At 40.4% G+C, this 17,588-nt stretch overlaps 2 protein-coding genes across 3 annotated transcripts; one reads left to right on the top strand and one right to left on the bottom strand.

Moving 5' to 3' along the window:
- Positions 1 to 121: 121 nt before the first annotated feature.
- On the top strand, positions 122 to 11,979 carry LOC127316610 (uncharacterized). 2 transcript variants are annotated; one of them, XM_051347053.2, is made up of 21 exons: positions 122 to 563; positions 1,015 to 1,263; positions 1,986 to 2,091; positions 2,173 to 2,329; positions 2,425 to 2,714; positions 2,964 to 3,185; positions 3,313 to 3,440; positions 4,756 to 4,830; positions 5,058 to 5,129; positions 5,650 to 5,715; positions 5,808 to 5,919; positions 6,116 to 6,212; positions 8,128 to 8,287; positions 8,368 to 8,416; positions 8,506 to 8,588; positions 9,202 to 9,410; positions 10,342 to 10,428; positions 10,500 to 10,575; positions 10,659 to 10,715; positions 11,266 to 11,376; positions 11,718 to 11,979. In XM_051347053.2, the coding sequence occupies exons 1-20, from the start codon at positions 195 to 197 to the stop codon at positions 11,338 to 11,340; spliced, it is 2,739 nt and encodes a 912-aa protein (XP_051203013.1). In that variant the 5' UTR covers positions 122 to 194; the 3' UTR covers positions 11,341 to 11,376; positions 11,718 to 11,979. The 2 variants fall into 2 exon arrangements, with proteins under 2 accessions (XP_051203013.1, XP_051203014.1); XM_051347054.2 differs by lacking the exon at positions 2,964 to 3,185.
- Positions 11,439 to 16,222, bottom strand: LOC127316612 (65-kDa microtubule-associated protein 8). The gene is made up of 11 exons (XM_051347056.2): positions 16,010 to 16,222; positions 15,710 to 15,913; positions 15,378 to 15,623; positions 15,077 to 15,295; positions 14,502 to 14,657; positions 14,230 to 14,389; positions 13,973 to 14,124; positions 13,787 to 13,874; positions 13,638 to 13,711; positions 12,030 to 12,104; positions 11,439 to 11,898 (listed from the first exon to the last, which is right to left on the bottom strand). The coding sequence occupies exons 1-11, from the start codon at positions 16,091 to 16,093 to the stop codon at positions 11,593 to 11,595; spliced, it is 1,764 nt and encodes a 587-aa protein (XP_051203016.1). The 5' UTR covers positions 16,094 to 16,222; the 3' UTR covers positions 11,439 to 11,592.
- Between the last annotated feature and the right edge of the window lie 1,366 nt (positions 16,223 to 17,588).

The raw sequence follows: 17,588 nt of genomic DNA, 5'->3' as shown, positions 1-17,588 counted from the left end.
CCTTAATTCGCCGACGATTCAGATAGTTTTTGTTTACCGTAAAAGTAGAGCAAAGAATGGCACATTCCCCTGACTCCCCGAGGTAAGAGTTAAAAATCCACATTTTAACCTTGCCGTGGAGCAAAGCAAAGCAAACCCTCCCAAAACCACGGTTTTTCCCCCTTCCGTCCGCCCCTCCGCCGGCGCCGGCGAGAATGCCCGAGCCGCAGGCCATCCTCCCGCTCCGCGCGCTGCCGCCGGACGCGCCGCTGCCCTTCCCCCCGCCGTTCCACCAGCAGTCCCCCGCCGCCGCCCCCTCCGCCGCCCCCACTACAGCCCTAGTCCCGGCCACGCCCACGAACCCGACTCCTCCCCCTCCCCTTCCCCTGGCCGCGCCGCCCGCCTCCACGCGGCCGCCGCACCCATGGGAGATAGCCGCGCGCGCCTGGCTCGAGTCCTTCCCCGACGGCCGCCCTCCCACGGAGCCCGAGGTGGACGCCTACATCGACGCCCACCGCCCCGACCTCCCGTCCCTCCCCCGCTCCCAGCTCCACCAGCGCCTCCTCGCGCTCCGCGGCGACCAGGTAGTAACACCCATCTACCCCCTCCCCCTATCTCATACGCGATTCGCGCATCGGCTGGTTTTACTACTACCTGATTCCATCGTGGTCAAGTACTGATCAACTCGAGCTCTCAGTTACCTTCAGCACGAATCGTGATAGATTCATGTCCGTGGGGGTGGCTTTTGAGTGAATATTGTCTGTGGGTTCCTCAAATGCTCAAGTGGCAGTAGTCATTGGAAAGTTAGCTCGTCAAGTTAGGCTTTTTGCTATTGGTTTTATTGGAAACCCTAGTTGGAGCACATTAAACCCTTTACTTCATCTATATGTTTCTGAGCTTCATTAGCAAAACGTAATCTGCAAAATAGCTCTTAAATTTGTTAGCAGGAGTTCTCTTTTGCATTCCTCTAATTCTTCTAGTGGCAAAGGAAGCTAATTTCAGGGTGCAATTTTGTTTCTCGTTCCCTCCCGTCAGGTGCTAGACCCGGACCAAAGCGCGTTCCCGTACAGGTTCCAGCGAACCGACCTCTGGAAGCCTGTATATCAGTGGCTGGAAACTCTCGAGATGGAGACTCTAGTTGAGTCGAAGCAGATATCGGACTGGCTTGCAGCCAACCCGCAGGTGATGAACAGGCTGGTCGAGAAGCACTCCAAATACCATCTCATACACTACAGCCAGCGGATGCACCTGAAGTTGCTCAAGAAGAGGGGCAAGCTGCCAAAGGTACATACTTTTTTTCTGAACCACTTTGTTTTTTTGATTGCGGGATAAATGATTTTGTTTTATCTAGTTCAGTTGTATTTGCAAGGAATGATTTGAGGTACTGTAGTAGTACTTCGTACAGCATGGTCATATTGGTATCTCATGTAGCTGTTTTGTTCCCACGAGTTTGTTCTGTGAATACATCTTGCTATCCTTGGAAATAACATTCTGATCGGCTATTTCTCAATCGCTTGAGAAAGGATAACTGGATGGGGAGAGTCGTTTTGCTCACCGTTGGGTCTCCCCACACAACTGTCGCTGTGGGTTTCATCGTCCTCTCAGTGCGTTGGGTTAGGGTTCAGGTTCGATTGTAGGTTCAGGGTGGGGATTATTTGTTGGGGGGATAACTGTATGAGGAGAGCCGATTTGTTGATCATAATGGCAGATGGAGGCGGCGGCTTTAGCCGCCAGAGATGGAGAAGGAGGGAACAAGAGAGACGAGTGTGATGGAATGTGATTTGGAGGAGCGATGGGAAGAAAGAGAGGCTGTTGTTGGCTGTGTATTTAGATCCAACGACTTACATCATCTACTGCTTTTCAACAATAAGCAAGCGACTTTGCAGCTGGTGTGAATTACTCTAGATAGTCCTTGCATCATGGAAATTCATGTTCTTTTCTTGTTTCCCTTTACTGTTTTTTCCTTGAAGATACTAGCTTTACACAATTAAATGCTTCAATAACAGACTCTACAACTTTCTGCGGCTAGAGCCACATTCCAGCGAAGTTCTGTTCCATTGACCTCACCAGAAAGTGCAATGACCTTACCACTATCTCTGCCTCCAGTGACAGGTTCTACTTAATTGATTCTATATTTTTTTTATAGAAGTGATTCATGGTATCCTTAATCGTATGCATTCTGCTTCACTGTAGGTGGATTTCCAGGTGGCAGTGCAACCATATCTCCAGGTCGCAGTGCAGGCAGATCTCCAGTAGAAGGTGCAGTGAAATCTCCAGGTGGCACTGCAACAATAAGGGACAAAGATATGTCGTTGTCTAAAAAGAAAGAAGCTCTCCTCAAATATGAACTGTATGCACCTGACTCTTGTACTGTTCTTAGAGTTATCAATGGACTTGCTACACTCATTGATTGCCTTTGATAATATATCTTTACATATATTTCAGTTTGACAGATTTGCAGAATCAGTTGACCAGCGTGTTGTTAAAGCAGTGTCGTACTGTCGCCATCAAAGATACAGATTCACTGTATATGGATATTCAGAAGCCAGAGACTGACATATGCATACAAGAAGGGACAACTATTGCAAGCACGTCAAATCTTGCAGATGTGCCAAATATTTATGTCAACGAACAGCAAAACTCAGGAGGAGCAATCGAGAGTGAATTTGGCCAAAAGAGAAAGAGAAACCCTATCATTGTTACACCTGCGTGGTGTTTCAGTGAAGCTGCACCAGGTTCGTCCTTTTTCTTGGTGGTAAGATCATCTGTTTTTCTGTTAGATACAAGTTAATTTGCAGACTTAAGATGCATCTTTTTGGCCGTTTGATGTATATTATGCGGAGTCCGGGCATCTTGTTTAATCTATCAAAATGCCATGCCAGAAGCCTTTCAGTTTTTTCTTCTGTCAAGAGCCTTTCATTTCTGCAGTCATATAATTGGAAATTTGCTATTAAGATCTGTATCAACTGAAAGTCATGTTACAGGAACCTTGGAGCATGAACAAAATTCTAGTTCACATAGTGATGGTGCAAGAAGTTTCAATATGTGGAAGGGACATGCTAGTCCATCGTTTCTGCATAGATCTATTAAGAAAAATCTATTATACTGCCTAGAGGGGCGTGAAATTGGTAGCAACTGGTCTCAAGCTTGTTCTAATGGAGGTTATGTGGGAAGGAATTGTGAAAGATGGACCCCGTTTCTTGAAGGCATGTTTGTTTTGGTCTCTAGACAATAGTGTTGTTCAACAGTGCTTTGTTATTTTTGGAAACTATACCTATAGTTTTCTATTTCGATTTTCTAATCATAATAGTTTTTTCTTGATTCCAATATTAGGATGGAATTCACCTGCAGTCCAGTTTGAAGGGCCTGCAGTACAAGCTGTAAGGAAAAGTTATTTATCTTGGCATCCAACTTCATTTGCTTATACGTCAAGTGCTCCTTCTGCTCAGCCTCATGACAGGGTATGGATCTTTCAAATGTTGGGTAATGCAATTTGCTACTTGTTCAAATGGTTGATAATTTAGTCTATTAGTTTGCCTTTGTTCCCTTTAAGCTTATGTAATACTACTTTCTCCGTCCCAAAATATAAGGCACACTATTTTTCGCACGGTCTTTGATGCACAACTTGACCACTAATATCTACATAATTATATGGATTCAGAATGTATAAATGATATCGCTGTATTCGTCTTGCAAACCTCTTTCATTGCATATGTATACATTTATATAAATTTTATGAACATATTATAACTGCAGATCCTAGTCAAAGTTCTAAGTAGTTGACCAGTGAAATTTAAGGGCGCCTTATATTTTGGGACGAGGGAGTATCAGATGTAGTTTAAGAAGCCTAAAACCGAACAGGCAGTTGTACTGGAAAAGGAGTGGAACCACTGAACTCGCAGGCTTGGTTTGCTTGAAAGGCTGTTCTTGCGAAAAACCAGGTGTACCAGACTAGTTCCTTAACAAATGAGCCAACTGAGACGGTTTGATTGAACCATATTGAAAGGTGAAAAAAGAGGAGCGATGCTCGGGCTAGCGAATCTTATGTGCTTAAATACTTGATTGAACATTGTCAGCATATCTAATATGTGGTTTATTTTCTGTCATTGTTATATTACGGACAAGATAAACTTTTACATGGGGTATACAGCTTAAATAATTTTTTGTTGCCACCCTGTTTAAGCATCCATTAATTTGCAAATCTGAGTAATATAGCTATGCTTGATTGTGCTCTTTGTTCATTATGGAATGAAGTGCACTATAGGTCCCTAAACTTGTGTGGGTGTTACTTGGTTCCATGAACTTGGGAATTGTACATTCGGGTCTGCGGGCTTGTGTAAGTGTGTCAATAGAGGTCCAAGCCACATTTAATTAACAAATGATGATCATGTGACACTTTGGCTCTGTTTAAGACAAAGTTTGATTATGTGATTACTGACTAAGACCAATCAGAGCTCGTGTAAGGTACCTGACAATATGACATGCAGAAACCTCCTTCGAGTCCAAACATAAGTTCTCCAATGATACCAAACGGCGATCACATGGTCAAATTGTGATTTAGGATGAGCTAAGGAGTCGTTGCGTCTTACTAACAAAATATGTTTGGACTTGTGCTGACTCACTTATACAAGCTTATAGACCTAGTGTGCAACTTTCTGTCCAGAGACCCAAGTGACATGTCCATGCAAGTTGAAGGACCTTGGTGTGCTTTATTACTCTTTATTTTACCAATATAAGTATTTCCGTTCTTAAATTTTATACTTTGTAATGGCTCAGCAAGGTGTACGCAAAGTTCTTGATGTAAAATTTCATCCTGAAGGATTGCCTCAGCTTGTTTCTTGCTCCAATGAGGTTAGTTCCTTTTATGATTATCTGTCCATTTTTGCACTTAAATATTTTCTAACAGTGAGGGGGTCCCTGGGAAGGGGGCTGGCAACAAGCATGGCAATTTATATGCAAATTCTGCTGCTGCCATAGTGAAATGCCTTGATACGTCCCTATTATTCTTTGGATTCTTATTTGTATATTTTGTAGTTGCGTTCGTTTGATGCATATAACATATTATTCCATCAATCCAGGCACCAAATGAATTATTGCTTTTCAATCTTCTTTCTGGAAGGGCTATTCAACTTAGAGGCCATAATACCAAGGTATGCCCTACAAGTTCGTTCATGTTGTAGCTCCGTTCTTTTGATGCATCTACCCAAGTACGCGTATAAACTATCTTCTGAGCTAGTGAATCCATACTGCCTTCCTCTGTCCTTTGGTGCTTGGAAAATAGTATACTTTCCTAGCTAGGATAGAGTAACTCAAGAGTTAACGATCACTGCCATTAAAAAAGGAAGTAATCTTATAACATGCTCAACCCTCTTTCTCCTGCAATATTTACTTCTCATTTTTCATGGTTAAACATTTATTTCAAGCATGCCCAACAAGGAGAACATGTGAACCTTTATAAGCACCCGTTTCTTCAGTAACCATGCTACTGCTACATAAAAGAAATTCACAAATACAGTCCTATGCTAGTGCTAACTATCCTTAACTTTCGGTACTCGCCATAAGATGTTTGTTTGGGATTTTGTATTTGGCATTCCTTATATATTTTTTTTTTTTGCCTTTTTACTATGATTATTAATAGTGTTTCATTTGGTACTGTTGAATTACTTTTAGATCCAGGCAACCTCATTTGCAGTTAAAGGAGCAAGCGTTGTATCTTGTGGTTCCAATTTACTAAAGGTGACAGTAGAGCTTTCTTCTCTGTTCAATACTAACCGATGCAACAAATAAGGAAAGAACAATGTTAATATATTTTTTAATCAAAATAATAGGTATGGGACTGCATAACTGGCTCTTGCCTCTACACCCTGGGCGGTGATGACCAAAATTCAGTGGGGCATACTCAAAATATTAATGCTATGGCAGTGAATAAATGGCAGTCCTGTATGTCAACTCTCATGAGCTTTATTTATGTGTGTTTACTAAGTACAAAGGATTATCAGTTTGATGCAGTTTTTCCTTTGGTATCCAAGTTTTTGTTGTATTCAAACTTGTGTTCTGCTCTAAATCCTGTATGGAGTATATCTTTTTTAGTTTCAGTTTAAATTATTCTAGTTGTCAACATAGTTTACACTTATAGGTCTGGTTGTCACCAGCGGAGCAAAAGGTGATGGGAAGCTTCTATTATGGAATGCTTTGAGAGGTGAACTTGCTTCTGATCTAAATTCCAATCTGAGGTAAGCTGGATCCTTTCAATTCCACCATTTATTCATTACATGCTCTTGTTCTGGAATACCCCCTAGTCCCTAAGTTTCAAGGTATATGCCATTCTGGTATCGTGCAGGAATTTTTTCAAACCTTACCGTTACGATTATATTTCGATTGGTCATATTAAAACATCATTGATTTAGCATCAAACACTTTCAGTCTTCCAGAATTGTATAATCATATAATATGTTAATATCTCGCCTCGTACAATGTATTCTGACTAGAATATCCATGTCTTCTACCTTGATATACATTTTAATGTAATTTGTAAAGAATACAGGCTGATTAACAAAATGGTCTGCCTCTAAGTTACACACATGGACTTGTGTGACACTATTCGACAAAGGAAGGCCCTTTCGTATATCATGCTGAACATTTATGTACAAGTCAATACACTTCCTAAGAAGAACCAAAACTTTGCTGGTTGTACTTATGTCATATATTATTTACATTAGACCACTTTTTTTTGCATGTTCTTCTGGAGATAAGAATCGTTTGATGAGGAATGTAGCAAACTAATGTTTTCTCAGCCCTAGCGGAAGGCCTTACTCCTGCTAGCATTTTGCGAAGTCTCAATGTTTAGTGTAGTGTATCTTTTCACTGAGCTGTGGTTGCTTCATTGCTAGATTTGCCACAACTCTGGGAAATGAAATATACACACGCGATTTGGTTAGATCTTTGGCAAATTAATTCCTCTTTCATCCTCCCAAGTGTCGTAGCTGCCACTCCAATACTCCCATCAGTTTCAGTAGACCCATCTATCTCTTAGAGCATCAGCAGCACCCCTGAACAGTTTTTTAAGGGTTGGAGGGAAGAAACGTGGTCCAGCAGGGATCCTAAACGGCCCCTTAACTTAAATAGCGAGGACCAGCCTGTATGGATGCCACCGTGCTATTTTTTTGGTGCCATGAAATTCCACCCGCGCCGCCCTACTCCTCTCTACAGATGCAGTTGCCGTTCTCCGGTCTCCCTCCCCAGCCACCTCTCCTGGCTCCATCTGCCGCCGACAGGAACTGCTGTCGGTGCCAGGCGCGCCGATGTGCTTGCCAGACATGGGAAAAAAGAAAAGAAAAATAGAAAAGAGGAAAAGGAACAGAAAACTGTCCCACTGTCATATAGGCCCCATATGTCAGTGTAAAGTCAAAAGAAAAGAAAAAGGGGCTGTAAAATAGGTGCTACTGCTGGAGCTGGCACCATGTTATGGGCTCTAGTTGTTTAAAGGCCCTGTTTTAGCGGTTACTGCTGGAGTTGCTCTTGGGCAGTAGCTAGCACCTGACAGAACTCTGTGCCTGACACATGAATGAGCTTCTAGAGAAAATAAGTATCAACATTATAACAGTTTTTGCTGCAGTGGTAACATGGTGGTCAGTTAGCTTGTTAGACTAAGAGAGGTCAGAAGGGAATTTTATAATGCCTGCCAAGTCATCCACGTGGGTGCTAGATGACTACTTGGAGGAATTGCCACCTCAGTAATACATTAGCATGCATGCTCAAGTTGTATCCATGCCAACCATTTCCATCCCACCTTTGGATCACTCATGCTCAGTCCAACAAGTTTATTGACCTAGATGCACCCACGTTGCAACTTCATGTACTTGTTGTGTAATTTACACAGACCATTTACTATTCATCCAAAGTGGGACTCCCTTTTGGCTTGATCAAATGATATCAGTTACCTGACAACATATCTGTTGTTAATTAGTGCAAAATAATAATTTGCTCTTCTGTTGATTTGTACTGCATAGGGTAGATAGTGCAAGCTTATATTGTTCTACGGTTCACATGTTAAGAGATTCGATGTTTCCACTTAAGCATGTCCATTCCCATGATTCTAATTTGTCTTTGTCATAGAGGTAAACCTTATCAACTTCTGTGTTGATGCAGGTCACAGGATATGGTCTATCCTTCAATTGATACAATGGAGTTCTGCAGTGAGAATCTTCTGGCATGTGGAAGTGACTGTGATTATGGTGGCTCTGCGGTGGTACAATTATGGGATCTCGAGTCTCCAGAATCTTACTTATCTTTCTCTGCCAGCGATTCTGTATGTAATTTTCTTTAAGTTTCTTACTGGCAGTTTTAGAGGTGATCACTGAGCACAACACTAACAAGTCTTTTTCACAGTATATTACCTCCCTTAAAATCAATCCTGCTGGCAACACTATCATTACAGGTTATGCTTCTTCTCTGTCGTGTATAGTATCCCTCTGTTGCAGCCAAACTATAGACACTGTAGTTATGGTTGCCTCTTCCAATATGCAGGTTCTGGTGATGGGACTATTGGCTTATTTGACATCCGTGCTTGTTCTGCAATTAATCATTTGTCGGTGGGCTCTGGTTCTGAGGTAGTATTCTTAATGCTACCAGGCGTACTAATGATTTGTGGTATCCTAGTTTGTAGACATTTCTTTTGAATATATTTCCTTGTTACATTGTAATTGAAACATGAAATGCTTAGAGTGCATGCAATGATTGAAATTCTGCCTAATCTGGAGTTCTCATCAGACCCCTTGTGAATTTTGTGCCTCCTTTTCCTCTTGGATGTGGGATGCCCATTCAGTGAGTGAAAGAAAAGGATTTGCAACTTAAGTAACACTAGTGTTGAAATTGTTCGGGTTCCACTGCTCATTCTGTAACACACACCATAGCTCTGACAATTCTTATTAGAGAACGTGTAGGAAGTATTAAAATGATTCCTTTTTTCTGTGGTGCATCTTGTGCCCACCATTCTGCTACACTTGTTGGGTGGAGTTTGCACGGATCATTTGTAAACTGTCTTCTCATATTGGTTCCCATCTAAGGATAAAGGATTGTATTGCCGAAAGGGGATATTTTCTTTAAGCTTCTAATGTCTTCTTAGTGGATCTTCTTTTCTTGAAGCTCCCATTCTCTTTATTTCAATGGTACAGCCATGTTTCTTTCTTGAGAACTGATAATAATGGTATTGTTGCTCAACAGGTTACGTCTGTTTCATTTAGCAACTGTGGTACCTACTTTGCCGCTTCTAGCACATCAAATAACACGTTGGTTTGGGATACAAGACTAGTTCCAGTAAGTCACACCAGGGATGTTTCACGAAGTAAAGACATGCGTTTTTTTCGGCCTTTACATTGCTTGAGCCATGGCAAGCAGATGCCGACTGCAGAATATACAAGCCAACTGCCAGGGTAATTGCATTAAACATAAGTTTTGCATTATTGTATCTAATGATTCTTTTGTTATAGAAAGTGTTTATGGTTATTAACGATCTCCACAGCTGAGCTAAACGGAAGTTGTTTATCCTCTGAAGCTAACTGTTGTTTTTTGACTCGATGCTTGATGTACCGTTTATAAGTAATCTGGCATACTCTATGAACCTTATATGATTTGCACCACTCTCTTCTGTTCTATTCTGTCCATGGATGAACAATTTGCATTCTTATACTCCCTCCGATTCATATTACTTGATGCTAATATAGATGTATCTATACACATTTTAGTTGTAGATACTTCCATTTTAGCATCAACTAATATGGATCGGAGGGAGTACAAGAAATCGATAAACTCCGCAACACAAGAATGTAATTAACCTCCATTTTCTTTGGTAAAAACTTCACATTGTGCTGCTCTAGTCGGTGAAGCTATATGCCCCACCAACGAAATTTATGACCATGTCCATAGCTCCCTATTTGCATTGGCTGACATAATTTCATGGAAGTTGCTAATTACATTTTGGCAGAATACAAACGGGCACTTGCATTGAGAATGTAGATTTTGGAGATAGGTAGCTAGAAAGAAAACCTTAATTACTAATAGTGGTTATAATCCAGTACATCAGTGTATATGCACACTTGTGACTAGTAATCTATCTTGTTATCCCCTTTCTAGCAGCATTACCTGAATATCGGGGAATGTGTAATCAACCAATTAATAGTCCCTACTGCCACAGTGGTAGATCACACGCCCTACTTTGCTGAGGATAATTTAGCCGATTATAGCCGGTCATAAATATCATTCTATATATATTATACATCTCATTTGGTATCACCTGTGGCTTGTATATAGTTCCTTTGTTTCATAACTCCAGTTGGTCTTGATAAAACTTTCTTCATTTTACAGTCATGTTGATGAAGGTGATCAGGGGGTAAATGCCGCGCAGTGGTTACATAATCAACCTGTCCTTGTTACTGCAAGTGGTGATGGCAGGTGAGGAAAAATAAGTTGATATAATCATTTATATTGTTGTCTTGCAAAATGCTCAACTGCTTGGTCTGCAGCATTGGAATGTGGGATGTCACTCTAGGGCAGCCTTGTGTCAGACATATCATCACTCATAATCGATGTGCCAATGCTGTAAGCATGTACTCCAATATTTTACTGGCAGTCCTTTAGCGAACATTTCTGATACTTCAAGTTTGGCATGAAACAAATTTCAGGTTGCTGTAGCCCCTAATGATGAATACATCTCAACAGGAGGAAGCGATCAAAAAGTTGTGAGTTTCTTATTTGGCCTCTTAGCTAGTTTCCTTTCAACAACGATGTAATGCATTGATGGAGAGTGTGGTTTAGGTTGTTTTTATGTGTCTCCAACTGCACAAAAGATGTAAGGGAAAGTTGGTACACAACTTCACGATGTTCTTGGATATGCTTACCAAGCAGCAACATTAAAAAGAATCAAAATTAACACCAATCAACTGAGAAAATCTTGAAGATATACTATCGGCAGGTTTCTCTCACCTTATTGTCTAATCTCTAGGATTTTTTGCCTTTATGCGTGCAACTGGCTGTTAGCCTCCTTCAGAGGGTAAATTCACACTTAAAGCACATATGTTTATGTAGGGCCTGTTTGGTTTGTGTCAAAGCTTTGCTGTACTCCGAGCTCCAAGTTAGGGAAGTTAAACTGAGTTAGGTTTTGGTACTTCGGTTTGCAGTCACAACATAGATGGAAATACAGGCATTTAACCAGACATGCCCGTATTTCTTTTTGTTATTGTAAAAGGGTGACTGTTTGCCTTGTTTCTGATGTTTAGCTTCTTTTGGCAGGTTTTGTATCATGATAAAAATGGGCGTGCAGATCTTAATTGGCGTCTCGCGTACCCTCTGCTGGGAAATGAATAATATGCTGCCACAAATCGTACAATGATCCCACTAATGGTAAGTCACCTTATTTGTGTTTTCTTTCACTGATGAGCTTGCATAGTATTGGCACACAAACAGATAAAAAGGAGGAAGGTTTACTGCGTTATATAATAATAAATACATGAATGGCATCAATACATATGAATCTGTTGCTATTCATTTTTCAATAGCTTTGAGCAGTAGTGCTATGTCCACATCTAATGAGACCAACAAACAAGGGGACAATCAAATTCATGAAAGGCCTTGATTTGTGGATGCTCCTGATGTTTTATCTTCACGGATTGAGCTTCTGTTATTGCCGAATGTACTCTGCATACTTCTGTTCCTAACTTTTATTATATGTATATCTTTTTCAGCCGAGGAAACATCCGAAATAGGTTGTTGATCTAAAGAAGAAACTTTGCGGCTTGAAAATGATGTAGAACGCTGGCTGGTATTGAAGCCTCGGCTGGATGGACGGCTGCAGCTTGTGTTGGGCCTTGATATAAATGAATTTTCATCCCTCTTTACCAGTTGAGTCTGTACCTTTTTATTCTCCTGTAAAGAGAATGTTTATGAAATCAATATTGACCTGACGGACAATAGTTTTCTGATCTTAGTAAAACGTTAATTCAGTTATGAGCCAGATGGGAATCCCCTGTAACATCAATTGAACAATAGCTACTCACCCGTTGCCTGTATCTCTCTTCTTCCCTTTCCTTCATTGTTAACATGTAGTCTTTCAGCATTGCCAAAAGGGGAAGCTGCAAAAACTATTGTTAGCTTTCTAACTTTTGTAGCCCGTATGGTGCTAAATGAGATGAAAGTGGAGGCTGAGCGGTTGACACCATGCTTACCATCAGTATTATTATCAGAATATTAGAAGCAAGCTAGCATCTACTTGCCAGTGTACTAACTAGTACTACTCCCTCCAGTTCATATTAATGGACTCTAGTTTGTCTAGATTCGCTATCTAGTTAAGTTTTTAGACTAGATGCATATGTATCTAGACAAAGTGAATTCCATTAATATGAACCGGAGGGAATACCTCCGTTCCATAATATAAGCCTTTTTAGCAAGCTATTTTAGTTTGCTAAAACGGCTTATAGTATGGAACAGAGTGATACATTATACTGAAGTAACTGAACTGAAAACAAAAGAACGTATGAACTGCTCTAAAAATATTTCTTAGTGTTATGCTTATGTGAGCCTACCCCAACTTGTTTGGGAATAACTTGCCTAAGTGCACATCACAAGTCTATCCAAGTGAGTACTTTGTTGTTTACTGCTGAATATAAATGGTACTACCTCAGTTCCTTAATATACGTTTAGCAGTTTAAATTGAACTGCCAGAACGACGTCTTTAATTGGGAACAGAGGGAGTATTATGTTTATTTACCAGTACTTTGCTTGTTGTCATGTTGCACGATGTTCATGCACCAGTACTATTTTTTGGTAGACACATGATGTAGCGTGCAAGGTAAGACAAGGTTTTCGGCTGTGCAGCATAATGCATTTTATTTGAGAATGTTATTATATTATTAGTCCTATTTTTTTTTTCAAATTTCCATTGTTCCTTGGTCTCCTGGTACTTCTTGCTTTTACGTGATTGCACAGCTTTAACATTTAAACAACTATATCACCTCAGGCACCAACCTGCAAAGATATTTTGGTTATTTATCTTTCTGGGAGTAACATGTTAAGGAATATGTTTCTTTCCGTCATCGTCTTAGCATTGCTATTTTTCCTCTTATGCAACGTTATAGGGGCATGGCAAATGTGACTGACAATCTGGCTTCGGCAATGTTATTTCCATTAAGGGTTAACCTATGACCTGGCTATCCATAGGCTATACATTTCAGCTCATCGTTCTACAAATGTTGGAATCATTATTTACTCTTTCTGCATGTTGTAAAGTTACTTTTGGGTACTGTATTTCAATTAATAGTACTCCCTCTGGTCCAAAATGCTTGTCCACAAGTTTATGTACCTAGACTTGTTCTAGTGTGTAGATTCACTCATTTCATGACAAGTATTTTGGATCGGAGGGAGTAGTATAACTGGACCATGAGATCACAAAACAAATGTTTATTGCAATTCAAGACAAACTAAATTTGGTGGGATATGGGCCAACTGGCCAGTGGCCAGTCCCAGAAAGAACAATGTGGACCTTGTAGATTCTCTTATTCATTGCCAATACTGTATCATTTTTCTTGTGCTAGAATACTGAAATATGAATACAGAATACTATATGGAGGATGGAATTCTGTTTTGACTTCCAAGCTATAAGCTCTCACCTCGTCGTAGTAGAAGATCTTTTGTCTCTCATGTTCCCAGATCTGTGTCTTTGCCATTAGAAGGTCTACCAAGCCTGCACATTTTTGTTAATATATCTTCAGCTATTGTTTCTTCATTTGATTGTTTTACCTAGCACCTTTGCACTTACCTGGAATTTTGTTTGCTATAATTCTAGCACGTTCCGCGCGTTTCAAGTGCTTGTGGGCTCCTCTGCTTACTGAGTACCTTCTTTCATCCTGTAGAAAGAAATATAATTAGTTGAATACTTGAATGATTCTTTTTTACTTGGAGTTAAGCCATGGATGTGACTATGGTCATTAGGCAGGTGCTGTACCCTGCTATACTCTTCTAGCCATCGTTCTTCATCACATGAAGTTATCCATTTTTCAACTTTGTCCATTATTTCCTTACGACTTGTGGCATCTTCTTTTGTTTTGAATATATATCCATCCATTGTCTTGAGTAGATTATCATGGTCCACATCTCCTGTACATATATTTTTCAGATATAATGGAGATGTTATTCTATGAGTGGAAAGAATAATTCTGCCCTTAAAAGAAAAGGGAATGGCGTATGACTGTTGAAACACACCTGACATAATCTGTCTGGCTATGTTGTCAATTTCTGACCGGTGAGGCATATCCATGTGGGATATCTTGCAAATTTCCTCAATCTCAGCTTTCTTTTTGATGAACAGCTCTTTCATTTTGCTTGCTTTTAACTCATCTAGTCGCTGAACCTCTGATTCAATCTATTTCATTTATTATAGCGATATTAAACACCTGTCAGCTGCAGGCCGCAGCTAGTAAAATTCATGCAGCACAATTCGAGCTTTGTTTTCTATGTTAGTGTCTCTGGTTTACCTGCTCAATTTTCTCAAGTGCGAGGCTTCCAGGACCTAACATACCATTTCCTGAAGTCAGTGAAAATATCTTGAATTGCACGTATGGTTGGCGTTCTTCCATAGTAATATCTAGAATATTCCATAAGTTTGTCAACGCTTTTCCAAGATTATGGAGCTGCAAATTAACACCTGCATCAGTTGGTAGCTCCACAAACATTTAATGTTTGGTTATTTTACGTTTTAGGTATGTTTTGATTTAGAAAATTCACTAACTTTTTTCTAGAAAATTCACTAATGTACTAATGCTACAAGGAAATCCTTAAAGAGTTAAATAATTAGAATTTCTTAAACTGACTAGCGAATTTTGTTATAAATGTGGTGAGCCTGTCTGCCTGATTGTGTTGAACTTGGAACGCTATCAGGTGCAAGTCTAGCTTTAACTTCTTGAGGTGTTTTGGCGCTTGGGCGGTTCTGCTTAAGTTCTATACCTGTTGCTATTGTTTCCTAGTTCCTGGTACTGTTTGTTACATCATTCTAATGATTCCATCAGATCTGTGCATCATAGGAGTATTTGCACAAACGATAATAAATTACCTTTTCCATTCGCTGGTTCTTTTCTTCTTTAAGGTGCTGGACCATGGTGTTGAGCTTGTTAAGGATGTCATCACTGATGTTCTTTTTTCGTTGTTCACTTGCTCCGTTTTGCAAGCTGGGGTGAACATTAGCAAGGACGTTTGAAGGATCCATCCCCATAATTTTAGCGAAATTACAAATCAGAACTTTATACTCTTCCACTTTGCACAAGCGATCACCCTTGAAGAAAGAAACAAAAAAAGCTGATTGCTAAGCGAGATAACTAGGACAGTTGTAGCACAATTTATTGGTATCTATGTACCTTTTCTCTTTTAAGCCTTTGAAGCTCATTTTGGTGGTCCTCGAGTTTCTTCAGTGACAAATCTTCTTCATTTACGGTGACATCTTCATTCTCTGAGCGTCCTGCTATTTCAGAGGCAATTCTCTGTACTTCAGTTTGAACCTCTATGAACTGTTTTAATCTGGCTTCTTTTCTCATCTGCATTTCTTGCAGGGCTGGTGTGATGGAATTCAGCTGCTCCTTCAGACTGCCGTTCATTTTCTCAGGCTGCATAAAGAAAATTCTGGTTATTTTATAAAAGTTTCCCTTCTGAACATGATTTGAGGATACCACCTTTAAGCTGAGAACTATACCCGGCCTGGGAACGATCTTTCTCCAAGAGAAAGAAGTAGATTGGTAAATTCTGCTTCAGACTCAGCCAATGCTTGATGCAGTTGAATCCGAGACATATTGGCGCTATTTACTTTTCTCCTGTAAACCTCCTGGCACTCTTGCTCTAGCTCGTCCAGTATTCTTTCCCTCTCATTTTCTTCTTGTCCAACCTCATCCCATATCATCTGGCAGCGTATGGAGCTCAGTAAGCATAAGACAAGTACCAGCACATAATCTCTTGTGAAATAAATCCAGGTAATTAGGGAGGAAAATTTGCACACCTTCAGTTCTTGAAGCAAGTATGTGCATGAGGATTCCGGCAGCGCCGGGATGTGGGCTCTTCCAGCCGTACTGAGTGACCCCATCTTGAAGATCTTCTGAGAGCAAAAAGTTGTGGGAGTAACCCAAATGGGTGCACTACTTGCTTAGAGGTTGCATCTGAGGTTTCAGAGATGTGTAAGTAGTGAGAGTGGATGGATGCTGCTGAGTGGCTTTAGATGCTGGTTTTGCTTGCAAGACAAGTACCACCACATCTGTTGGTTGGTGTTGCCATGAGCTGAATCAAAAAGCCTGAAGCTTTTGGTGCAAGGCTCCCTCTTGGTTGCTTTGTTGCTTCTTTTGTCACCCCCTTCGTATTTTCAAGCTGCGCAGGCATTGTCACATCTTTCTTTTTCCATGTGTTGCATCTGAGACAAAAAGATGAGTGTTCTAAATCACAGTGATGGTCCTCCGCATCCTCATTGGGTTGCTCTCTATCTGCGGCGAGCTTACAACTGAAGCTGAGCTCGCAAATGGGTACCACTTTTTTGGACATGTGGATTGCTCTGAGAATGAAATGTTACTCGGTGGTCACTGGCTGGTAGATCTGAAAGTAACGGATCAGTTGCTCACCCGGTGACCGTTTAATTCAGTAGCTTAATTTGCGGGTAACATGTAGTGTCCTGCACGAGCATGGAAGTTACTATTGCCAGCCACACTGATTTCTTCTGGCCAGTAACCTCCCATGCTTAGCTATCTATTCCCTCTGGCTCTTAACAACCTGCGGTTTTATATTTGGATCGCTGCATCTTTGGGCATCAACGTTTTTTTTACATGAATTTCAGTCTAAAAAGGGCAACTGGGACATCTGATGTAATGTTGTGCCTGTCAACTCACATTTTCTTTCTGGTGTTGGCCTGTCAATTCACATTGGGAACTCCTTGTCAGCTGAGATGTATAGCGACGTCTTATCTCATTTAGGCGCTCTGTGTGTTACTCCCTAGAAAACACTCTTATTTTTACTAGTATACGTGCACACGGGCAACAGACGACTCTGAAATACTTCCTCCGTTTGGAAATGTAAAATGTTTTAGGTGTTTATAAAGTAGACTAGATACAAACTAAAGCGAGTGAACCTACATACTAGAAGTAGACTAGATATAAACTAAAATAGGTGAATCAAAGAAAGTGCTCCAACATCTTACATTTTCAGACGGAGGAAGTATAACACAGTGGTTTTTGAATCTCATTTCTCTTGTTACCGGAGCCACTTGCAAAGGGGTCATGCCTCAACGATGTAGCATGCTTGTGCAGCATACGGTCGGTGCACATGACCCTTGAAACCTCATGGTAGTGTTCTCTTTGTGCTTGAAAATATGTATTCCCTCCGTCTAAATTTGAATGTATCTATGCATTAAAGAGTGTCTAGATACATTTAAATTTTGATAAATTTTCAACATCCTTTTATGGACAGAGGTAGCACCAAAAAAATCTAGATCTCCTAGTATCCGCTTGGACATATTGAGCCACTTTGCATCCATGTGTTTGTTTAATTAGACCATTTTTAATATAATACTAAATGGAAAAGATATAAAAAATATC

Source organism: Lolium perenne, chromosome 7, assembly GCF_019359855.2.
Source record: "Lolium perenne isolate Kyuss_39 chromosome 7, Kyuss_2.0, whole genome shotgun sequence".
In the NCBI taxonomy this organism is placed as follows: Eukaryota; Viridiplantae; Streptophyta; class Magnoliopsida; order Poales; family Poaceae; genus Lolium; species Lolium perenne.
The sequence above is the reverse complement of the archived record's forward strand: the minus strand, read 5'-3'. Positions and strand labels throughout refer to the sequence as shown.